The sequence below is a fragment of the Callorhinus ursinus genome, unplaced genomic scaffold, assembly GCF_003265705.2.
Source record: "Callorhinus ursinus isolate GAN/ISIS: 27379988/994484 unplaced genomic scaffold, GSC_fseal_2.0 scaffold14, whole genome shotgun sequence".
NCBI lineage: Eukaryota > Metazoa > Chordata > Mammalia > Carnivora > Otariidae > Callorhinus > Callorhinus ursinus.
Genome location: NW_027397076.1, coordinates 10,233,702 through 10,245,710, shown reverse-complemented (window position 1 = coordinate 10,245,710; position 12,009 = coordinate 10,233,702). Strand labels below are relative to the sequence as shown.

Below are 12,009 nucleotides of genomic sequence, written 5' to 3'. Positions count from 1 at the left end.
AACTGTGCCTGGTTAGATTCAGAATTGCCACAGACTAGTGATCACCATGTGCCTTGTTTTCCCTGTGTTTAGATGAGCGTGTCAGTTGTGGTTCTCCTATGTCTGATTCACCATTATATGTTGGGTGTGTAGGAGAGGAGACTGATAACTTGTTTAATTCATAGGTCATCAATGCCAAGAGCAAAAGCAGTCAAGATCCTGCATCAACAGAATTAAACCAGGAAGATTCAGGCACACCTGAACCTAGACTTGGAGCTCATGCTGTAATAAGCTGATGATGGGAAGTCCTGAAGGCATAAATGAGTATAATTTGCATAGGCAAAGAATATAAATTATTGTGCCCAAAGGAAAGTTGGTGGAAAACTGTATTTTCTAAAACTGACAACAAAGGTATCTCCCAACATATATCTTCTTATTACAAAGTAACTTTGACATTCCTTCCATTAGGAAGTGGGGTTCATGTTCTCTCCCCTTAAGTCTGAGTAGATATGGAGCTGTAGTAGAAGTGATGGTCTGTGACTTTGAAGGCTAGATAATAAAAATGGTACGGCTTCCACCTGGTCCTTTTCAGATGCTTGCTCTCAGAATCTAGCCAGTGTGTCATAAAGAAACCCAAGCAGTCCACGGAGAGGAAAAATGGTCCCCAGCCCATAAACCCAGCCAATCTGTAAGCTATCACCAACTTGCCAGCCATGTAGTGGGCCATCTTGAAAATGGGTCCTTTCTCCCTTAGTTGAGCAGCCTCAGCTCATACCATGTGGCACAGACAGGCTATCCCTGTCAAATGAACTCTGCCAAACTTGTAGATTTGTGAACAAACTAAATGACTGATGTTCCTCTAAGACAGTAAGTTTTGGGGTGGCTTGTTAAATAACAATAGATAATGGACACAGACCTCGTCTCCTTCATGAAGTCTTTCCCAAGCTCCCAGGTGAAGTTAAATGTTCCTTTTTTCTATTCCCAAAGCACTTTGTATAACACTGCCTTAACACTTATTATACTCTTGAAATTAACTATTCACTTGTCCATCTCCATGTGAGTGCAAGAACAAGCCTGTTCCTTTTGGAAAATTAGCTCTTCAAATATATTACTTTTGCCTCATTCTCTCTCTCCTCTCTTTCTGAAGCTTTAAATAGACAAGTTAGAATTTCTCAGTGTATCCTCCAAGTCTCTTAGCTTTGCTTTCGTATTTTTCATCTCTCTCTGTGCCACGTTTTGTAAAACTTCTTCTGCCCTAATTTCCAGCTCACTAAAGCTCTCTTCAGCTGAATGTAATCTGCTGTTATACTTATCCAATGAGTTTTAAATTTGAGGTAGTTTTTCTCCAGGTGTAAGTTTGTGTTTGTAATAGCATGGTCATTTTTTAGCCTGCATTTGACAACTCCAATATTTGAAGTCTTTTCATGTGTGGATCTGTTCTTTCTTGTTTCTGTGATTCTGGTTTCAGGGTTTCTTTCCATATAGACTTAATTATTGTACACTGCTAATTTTAATCAGAAAAGTATTTATAGAAATTATTTGGGACCTGGAAAAAGGGAATATTCCTCTCTAGAGGGATTACATTTGCTTCTGCTTGAAGTCTGAGGGTATTTAAACTAAACTCATGGGTTGACATTTTTTATACCATTTAGGTGATAGAAATTTGAGGACCGATTTGTGGTAATAACACCTCAGGAATTTCTCTCCTTGTTCTTCTCATGACAAATCACCTTTCCTTGGGGTGAGGGTTAGGGGGCAGAATTATTTCTGATTACTGTAAAGGGTAGCCCCTGGAGTTCCAGCTCCATGGAGGAAGAATTTCCTATGAAAGTCTCCGTGCTGGACAGACACAGAGATTTTCTTCTCTACAAAAACCTTGAGGTTTATGAGGCCTTAAGCACCAGAGTTCAACAGCAGGTTCAGAAAATTCCCTCAGGACAAAAATGGCTTTAGAAATCCACTGGTTTCCCACCCTCACCAGTGTTTTAGCCTGATTATATCTTACTAACCTATTGACCCCCAAAAGGTTCCTAATTTAAATGTTATTCAATTTATATAATTTTCTTGTCACCTTTTTAGTATTTTTCAGGTTTCCTTTCCTGTATTTTTAGCCAGAATATTTATTTATTTTCAGCAGGAGAAGCCTAATCAGCCTTGTTACCTGGGTGCATGTTTTTTTTATCCCTGTATCCTCAGCATACAGAACACTGCTTGGCACATGAAGGAACTCCATTAGTTTTTGATTGTTTAATAAATAAATCCGTGTCTTCTTTGACTCTTTCATTCCCCCTTCACTACCCCCAATACACCCCTACTCTCTATGTCCTAATTAAAGTGCTTTTACATTTTCATTCATGTGTGCCTTCCATTTTCCTATACTAGCTGAGCTTTCCCCCGACTTCTGCAGTATTTCCTGGTTACGTCTCCTATGGAAGAGTTTCCATTCTTATCATAGTTTGGGACCAGCACTGTCTTCACTCTCCGTGACTGCTTCTGATCACCCACTATTCTGTCTTTATCCAAAATCTGCTGCTTTTCCAAAGATTATGCTATCCTATTATAACATTCTTTTTCTGGTTTTATTGCTACCATATGCAGACTTCCAGTCATACCTCCACATTTCTTGAGAATTTCACTATGTGGTTCACGATTTCAACTATACTTCATTCCCCAATATATTTCCGTATAACAGAGAATTTAAGAGTACAGAGCAGACAACCTAAGTGCAAGTCTACCCCTTATTAACATAGAACTGTGGGAAGTTACCTAATATTTCAGTGTCACAGTTTTTTCATCTGTCAAATGGTAATAATGATATTATTACCTTAACAGTGTCTGGTACTTAGTAAATGCTCAATAAATTTTAACTGTTTTCTTTATTATGGTCTTACCTCATCCTAAAAATTTTCCTTCTGCATGCTTATGATTCATACAACAGCCTAACCTCAAGGCTGCTCAAAAACCTAGTTGTCCACTTCTATAGAATTTCTCAGCTTATTATCTAAAATGGCATTTCTGAACTTTACTTTAACCCTTCTCAAGATCTGCCCCTTCTTTTCATCCACTGACTTTTTATCTTAACCCAGAAATATAATCCATTTGGAAATACATATTTCAGAATTTCTCTATATTCATAACCATGCTCAATCTTCTCCTCTTTCTGGGGGAAACAATGTCTGTTTTCTTAGACTAGCTCAGTCTTCTTTACCCATTTTATTCTTTCTTCTTATTTTTTATCTTTAATCTCTTAGTCTCCACCAGCAAATTCCTCTAACCTCTAAACTTGGCCAAGGCTTACTTAACCTAAAATAAACTAGCTAATTCTCCCTTGAACCTCTTTCTTCTCATGTTACTATCATAACTCTTCTAATCTTCTTGAATGGGTAATCTGTACTCTCCACTCCCATTTTCTAGTGTCTCACTATTAACTTCCAGAAATCTGGTTTTATCTCATTGCTACTAAAACTTACTTTTCCAAAATTAAGCAGCAATTAGATTGTCAAACCTAAAATGCCTTTCTTTCGAGTTTCTCTTACAACTCCTTTGTAGCACTGAATATGTTGACCACCCACTTGAAACGTTCCTCCATCATTAGATTTCATGTTAATAGCCTGCATTCTTTCTTAGATGTAATGCTGAACAGAAAGCAGATATGATGATAGTCAAACATTCATATTTAAGAAAGGCCCCCTCATGAACTGATCTTAAATAAGACATTTAGCTCCACTTTCCTTATCAGTAAAATGGGCATAATATTTACTTGCCTCATGCACTAATTTATAATGCAGATAAATAAAATAATGGATCTGAAAATACCATAAAACATATAAAATATACAAAATACCTGAGTACATTTCAGTAACCTGAAAACAGGATGCAGAAAAGTATATTAAAAGACTCTTGCTAATAAATTTGCTATTAAGTTCTAAAGGACCCCAAGCTTTGTGTCTGACCTAGAGGTTTTTCACTATTGCAAGGTTTCAAAGTACCTTCACCAAGATAGTACCATTCCTTGAGAGCTCTTGTCAGGAAGTTAAGAGACATTATACCAAAAACTCTGACCTACCTGGACTCACTCTAAAATGCAAAATAAAATAAAATAAAATAAAATAAAAAGATTAGTTTGACTATATTGGGGTACTTTAATGTTAAAATATTGTGGAAAATCAAAATATTAATGATACATCTTCACATATACAAGCATGAAAATTGAATTGGTCCAATTGTGAGTAAGAGATATTACCAGTTCTAAAAAATATTTTAAAATTTTTTAAAGAAATATTACCAGTTCTTGGAGAAGGGGCCCTTGCAATTTCTAAGGAGCATGGTTTTTTTGTAACAGCTATGTCCGTGAGATCACATAGAAAGTTCTCATTTTCTGAAGGAAATGTATCCAGAGAAGCAGATGGTACAATTTCCATAGTGTAATTCCTCTTCTTTGGATAGGACTCCTGAAAGGAAGGAGAAAAAATAAAAATAGCTTTGTGATAAAGACACAGCTTGTTTGATTTATAAAAACTAGAAAAGATAATCAGATTCATCAGTTCTTCCAAAAGTGATTAAGAGGTGCTGATTCATCTGTTTGAATAAGTTATGCCATCATGTAACCCCAATATCATCAGTGATCTTTCTAGAAGGGTCCTGACAGTTCGGTTCCCCTGAATTTATCACTGACATAGTAAAGTTCATGATCTCTTGTCATGATCTCTTTTTGTAGTATATGGCAATTTTCTAGTTGTGGCATAAACGGTTGCTTAACTAATCAATATTCATTCCCAAGACTCTACTCCCTTGCCTGTTTCCTAGAGATAGCCAGAGCCATATAACTCAATTTTGGGCAGTTGGATGAAAGGGAGACTTCTGGGAAAATATCTTTTCCCCAGAGGAAAGACATGCAATGGGGATCTTGTAGAGCTTGGCCATCCTCAGGTTCCTCTCTCTGGATGCAGTTTGGATGTCTGGAGGTCGGACAGGCATGTTGTAACCATAAGGCAATAAGCTTAAGATCAAAAAGATAACAGGCTAAGAATGCAACAGAAAGATAAAAAGAGCCTGGGACATTGATGATATCACTGAGTTACGGAAAGAGCTCCAGGACTAGTTAGTTACTCCAGGCTTCTTAAGTACAAACGTTCTTATATTGTTTGAGCCATTGCTAATAAGCTTTTTTGTCATTTAGAAGTAAAAATATTCCCATATAACACACTAGTATTTTTTCTTTGTGAATACTGCTAACTAATATACTAAAGTTTCTCTTTTCAGGTTGGGATAAAACTAAGGTCCAATTCTATACTACTGATTCTGTGATGTATTCTAAAAGTAGGAATTCATTTCATTTCACAAAACTTAATTTCTTATACAAGGTATTAATTTGTCAACAAATATTTATTGGGCATCTGTCATATATACTTAGGACTACGCTAAGTGATAGAGATTTTTAAAAACTAATAAGATATAACCCTTGCCCTCAGAAAGACCACAGTTTACTAGAGAAGAAAACAGATATCTGCATAATGAATTTCACAATTAATCATGCTTTTTGATCTTTTTACCTTTACAAAGCATAATTAACTATCAAAAGAAAAAGATAAATAAAAAAATAAATTCATTTTCAAAAAATCTTCCAAGATATATCCAAGTGTTAGTAAAGATTTAGTATAAGCTCCTATTTTTTCTATAGTGATATTTACAGTACTGTAGAGTAAGTATTCAAGGTCAGTGTAATTGCTTTCAGACCATACCAGACCCTCACACATCAGAGAGTCAATTATGTTCACTCTATCCTATTGAAAGCAGGAAATTGGGAGTAATTTATTTTTAACAACAAAGGGTGACAAAGTAGAAAGCATCTGGAGGAAAGCAATCAAGATGGTGTATGATTTAAAACCATGTCACAGATGAAATGATGAAAGGACCTGCAGTGTTCGATCCTGGAGAAGCCTTACAGCAGCATAATAGTTTTCTCAACATATTTGAACAGCTATCTCTAAAGAGCTACCCCACAAAGCAGAGAAAGGGGAAAAGCTGCTGTGGTAGATTTATTCCGAAGTTCTTAAAGGCAGAACAACAACCAATGTTTATAAGTCAAAAGGGGCAAATTTGAATCAATAAAAAAAAAACAATGTTCTATGAATTAATAATATTGGTTACCTTTTAAATAAAAATGCACTAATTTAACAGTAGCTGAAAAATACACTATAAAGCAACAGAGGAAACTCCACATTACTGGAAATCTTTCAGTAGAATGATCTATTGATAAAATTATGTATAAAACACATTGTAGGGGCGCCTGGGTGGCTCAGTCAGTTAAGCGTCTGCCTTAGGCTCAGGTCATGATCCTTGGGTCCTGGAATCAAGTCCATCATTGGGCTCCCTGCTCAGCAGGGAGCCTGACTCTCCCTCTACACACTCCCCTCCCCCCACCCCTGCTCATGATCTCTCTCTAACTCTCTCAAATAAGTAAGTAAATAACTCTTTAAAAAAAACCCACATATTGTAAAGTGAATATATCAGATGACTGTAAATTCCATGAAGGCTGGAATTTGTCTTGATCACCACTCTGTACCCAGAATCTAGTACAAGTCCTACCACATAGTAGGTGTTCAATAAATACTTATTGATCAACTGAATATTCTCTAATGTCCTTTTTAACAAATTCTAACTACGAGCTAGGGAAATTATTATTCCTTGTTCAGATATAAATACTTTGCTTTTTAGTTTGGTTATTATTATTGTTTAATGTTATTGCTTTCTGTTTTGCATATGAAAAGTGAAAAACCTGAGATTATGAAAATAAGATTATAAAGAGTCATGAAAAAAGTCTCTAGTTTAAACCCTAGTTCATCCTAAAGTCAGAACAACCTGTTAATCAGAACAACCCATTCTTCCTGGATTTGGTTAGATTGAAATTGTAGTCTGTTTGTCAAGAAATACAAAGACTTAATGGCCTTGAAAAAAATACTCTGAAATTTAACCACACAGGATGAATTACTTTGCTGTCCCCTTAAAAATGAAGTATATTGTTTATTACAGAAATATTAGAAAATATAAAGAAAGAGAAAAAAATCACATGAAAATGCAGCATGCTCAGATAATTAATAGTAACATTTTGGTGTATATCCTCCCAGACTGCTTCCCTCTGTATGTGTGTGTGGACATGCGGGGGTGTGCAAAGGAAAGAAAAAAAATATTTTAAACAACAGTGATGTGCACCCTCTTCTGCTTCCGAAGAAAGTGCCATTACTTCTAATTGAAGTCTATAGTACACAGTTTCCTTATCGAAGGTGAGAGCCCCAAGGGAAGATGGTGAAACAAAGATAGCAAAACAGTGCTTTCTTATTCAACTATTTCATATTGTCAAAAAAAAAAAAGGTACACTTAACAAAATATCTGACTAGTATCCCTCAAAAGAGGATGGATATGGTGGTAGAATAAAATAATAAAATGAATCTGTGCGTGTGCACTACTCAGTTTAGAACATTACCATTGAAACCCACCCCTTCCCACGTGTGTCCCCCTTTCCAGTCCCTCTTCCTCCGTCCCTAACCAGGGCTAACTCCTGTTCTGAACTTCATGTTTATAATTCCTTGGATTGTTATTGAAATTTAACTATATATGTAAGTATCAATAAAGAATTGTTTCATACTATATGCTTTTGAATTTCATAAGAATAGTACAAAATATTATTGCTCTTCTACAGTTTTTTCAAACACTATTATGTTTCTGAGTTTCATTTATTTTCAGTGTGGTATAGGAGTTCACTTTATAGGTGTACAATAATTCACTTACAGATTCTCCTGACAATGGACTTTTAAACATTTCCTAGGTATTGTGTTATTAAGAACAATTTGCTAGTAACATTTCTGAACATGTCAGTACCCTGGTACAAGTAACCAGGGTATGTAACTTATCCTAGTAGACATGGGGCAGAGAGTCAAGAATAGACACAAAGTGAGAAAAATGAATGAAATAAAAAGTTCTACAAATACAGGAGTTTGCAGCAAGAGGTGATCATGAGAGCCAAGACTGGATATCCCGTAGCTTCTATAGAAATCTTGAGGAGGACATTGCATTTTCCCACGCAAAGTGGGATGAAGAGATTTTTCTATAAATCCTATATGAAGATATTATATATAAATATGTATATGTATTATATGTAATGCTTTATAATCTGATATAGATTTGCTTCTAATAATGCATTGTAAACAAGTTTCAATTACAAATATGTGTCTACATGATAAATCTAAGGTTAAGTCTCAATATACACATGGTCCTGATTTATTTAGTTAATCCAATCATATTGAAATTTCAATGTTTTCCTTTTAAGGGAATATTCTTGTGCATGTACCATTGTTACATGTTCAACTATTTCTTTTGAAATAGAATTCCTGGTATTTTGATAGGGATTGCATTGAATGTGTATATTGCTTTGGGTAGCACAGACATTTTATTTTATTTTATTATTTTTTTTAATTTTATTTATTTGACAGAGAGAGACACAGTGAGAGAGGGAACCCAAGCAGGGGGAGTGGGAGAGGGAGAAGCAGGCTTCCCGCTGAGTGGGGAGCCCGATGCGGGCCGCGATCCCAGGACCCTGGGATCATGACCTGAGCCGAAGGCAGACGCTTAACGACTGAGCCACCCAGGCGCCCAGCACAGACATTTTAACAATATTTGTTCTTCCAATCCATGAGCATGGAATGTTTTTCCATTTCTTTGTATCCTCCTCAATTTCTTTCATACGTGTTCTATAGTTTTCAGAGTACAGATCCTTTACCTCTTTGGTTAGGTTTATTCCTAGGTATCACGACTTTTGGTGCAATTGTAAATGAGATCAATTCCTTAATTTCTCTTTCATCTCATTGTTAGTGTATAGAAATGCAACTGATTTCTGTGCATTGATTTTATATCCTGCCACATTGCTGAATTCCTGTACGAGTTCTAGCAATTTTGGGGTGGAGTCCATCTGTGGAGAGTGAAAGTTTGACCTCTTCTTTGCCGATTTGGATGCCTTTTATCTCTCTTTGTTGTCTGATTGCTGAGGCTAGGACTTCTAGTACTATGTTGAACAACAGTGGTGAGAGTAGACATCCTTGTTGTGTTCCTGACCTTAGGGGAAAGCTCTCAGTTCTTCCCCATTGAGAATGGTATTTGCTGTGGGCTTTTCATATATGGCTTTTATGATATTGAAGTATGTTCCTTCTATCCCTACACTGTGGAGAGTTTTAATCAAGAAAGGATGCTGTATTTTGTCAAATGCTTTTCCTGTATCAGTCTGGAAAGCAGTATGGAGGTTCCTCAAAAAGTTAAAAATAGAGCTACCCTACAATCCAGCAATTGCACTACTAGGTATTTGCCCAAAGGATACAAACATAGTGATCTGAAGGGGCACCTACACCCCAATGTTTATAGCAGCAATGTCCATAATGGCCAAAATATGGAAAGAGCCCAGATGTCCATTGACAGATGAATGGATAAAGAAAATGTGGTGTGTGTGTGTGTATATATATATATATATATATATATATATATATATATATATATACATACACAATGGAATATTACTCAGCCACCAAAAAGATGAAATCTTACTATTTGCAACCATGTGGATAGAACTAGAGGGTATTATGCTAAGCAAAATAAGTCAATCAGAGAAAGACAACTATCATATGATCTCACTGATATGTGGAATTTAGAAACAAGACAGAGGATCATAGGACAAGGGAGGGAAAAATAAAATGAGACAAAATCAGAGAAGGAGGTAAACAATAAGAGGCTCTTAACAATAGGAAACAAACTGAGGGTTGCTGTAGGGGAGGTGGGTGAGGGTGAGGGTAACTGGGTGATGGGCATTAAGGAGGGCACTTGATGTGATGAGCCCTGGGTGTTATATGCAACTGATAAATCACTAAACTCTACCTCTGAAACTAATAATACACTATAGGTTAATTAATTGAATTTAAATTTAAAAAAAAGAAACAATTCCGGTGACAACAGGTATATACCATACGCTTATATTTAATTGAATCTGTTTCTGGACTTTCTAATTGGTTCCATATGTCAATCTATTCTGGTACCAGAATCACACTGTTTTGCTTACTAAAACCTTAAAATTAATTTTACTATCTGGTAGGATAAGTCTCTCCTCATGTTCATCTCTGTCAAAGCATTCATGATTAACCTCATGTTTATTTTTAAAAAGATTCTCATTTTTCCTCAACGCCATATGCAGTCAATCTCCAAGTCCCTTACTTCATCATTGAATTATACTTCAAACACATTCATTTCTCTCCACTCCTGCTACCACCCTAGTCCAGGTCACCACTGTAGCTCACTCGAACTATTAGAACAACTTTGTAACTAGTCTCTTTGCCTCCACTCCTACTCTTCTCCCAACTAATTCACTTTCAAATACTAGCATGAGGTTACTAAGAGTAAGTCATGTAAAAATCAACTCATTTATTTTCATCATAATTTTGAGAAAGAATCATAAAAGTTTCTAGTCATAGTAGATGATTCTTTTTAAACATTTAACATGGTCTCTCATGATATCTCAGAGTTTCTATATTGAGTGATTTCATTAGATGCATTAATGATCCAGCCCAGATGTCCATCAAGATCAGAAAGAATAAACCAGAGGTTAAACATAATCCCATTAATCTATAAGATAAATCCATTTAATTTCTAAAGACATGCTTGTCTAGCACCTAGCAAAGTGCCATGTTCATAGTAGGACTCTATCAATATATGCTAAAAATAAATACATAAAATAGTATTTCAGTTAGTATTTTAAGGCCTGCATCCTCCAGTAGAATTCAAGAGCCACAGAGGCAAGGACCATGACTATCTTTTTAAATATAGTATGCACTTAATAAATACTTGTCAAATGAATGAAGTCTGAGAAAAATGTCATTCAAAAACTAGCAGATTCAAATCACTGTAGGAAGAACAACTTATCCTTGTGAGGTGTTTTATAGTCTGCAAAGTGAATAGTATTTCATTTACCCTGATGATTCTTTTTTAGCCCTCACAAACAGCCTATCAATGTTATTATTATCTCCATCCAGAAACTAAGGCTTAGAATTCTTCAGTGACTTGTCCAATATTAAGTATCTGGTTAATGGAAGTTTCAGGACTCCCACTGAGATCTTGTGACAGCTAATCCAGTGTTTATACTATTGTATCACTATATAAAGGGACTATGACAAGATCTTCATTGTCAGAATTAAGGTAAGAAAAATCTCCATACATTATCGGGTAGTATATAACACTGCCAACTTCCTAACCTTTGCAAGCCCTCTTGCTTATGGTGGGAAACCTGGATTTTGGTATACAGGTTAATTGCCAACATACTTTTGATGATAAATCCTTGTAATGGACCAGAGGGATTAAAAGAACTGGCCCAACAATTTGTGACTCACCTTCAAGGCTTCATTGTAGCTAGTCTAGCAAAACTGTGCTCCAATTTGGTTAGCAGTCTTTGCTTTTTTTTCTTGATATTTAGCCTCTACCTTTATTCAAATGCCCGGCTAATTGATCCCAGACTTGTTTCTGTTCTTGATATTTTAATAATAGTAACATACTGGGCACCTGGGTGGCTCAGTCAGTTAAGCTACTGTCTTCAGCTCAGGTCATGATCCCAGGGTCCTGGGATCTAGCCCCGCCTTGGGCTCCCTGCTCAGCAGGGAGCCTGCTTCTCCTCCCTCTGCCACTCCCCCTGCTTGTGCTCTCTGGCTCTCTCTGTCTCTCTGTCAAATAAATAAATAAAATCTTTAAAAATAATAAAAATAACAACAACATATACCTACGACTGCATTCTCTGTCTTGGTCTTTGCTAGTTCTCTTCTGAGGAGAGATAATGTCCTAATGATGTCCTGTCCCTGAATCCTGAACAGGACCCTAAGGCCCTAAATGCCTAACTTCATGGCTCCTGAGGGAATGTCTGGCTTTGATGCTTAGACTTACTTAGTCAGCTTCATCCTACCTGCTATAGTTAATTGTGCAATGTGTGGACAAAACAATACTTCTTCA

The 12,009-nt window shown here is 36.2% G+C and overlaps 1 protein-coding gene across 13 annotated transcripts in view; it reads right to left on the bottom strand.

Moving 5' to 3' along the window:
• Positions 1–12,009, bottom strand: part of ANKS1B (ankyrin repeat and sterile alpha motif domain containing 1B) — a 1,107,306-nt gene that overhangs the window by 679,945 nt on the left and 415,352 nt on the right. For all 13 annotated transcript variants that reach the window (XM_073900444.1, XM_073900442.1, XM_073900438.1 and 10 more), the window contains one exon: positions 4,265–4,430. In XM_073900444.1, coding sequence (XP_073756545.1) covers positions 4,265–4,430 — 166 coding nt within the window. The remainder of the gene's footprint in view (positions 1–4,264; positions 4,431–12,009) is intronic.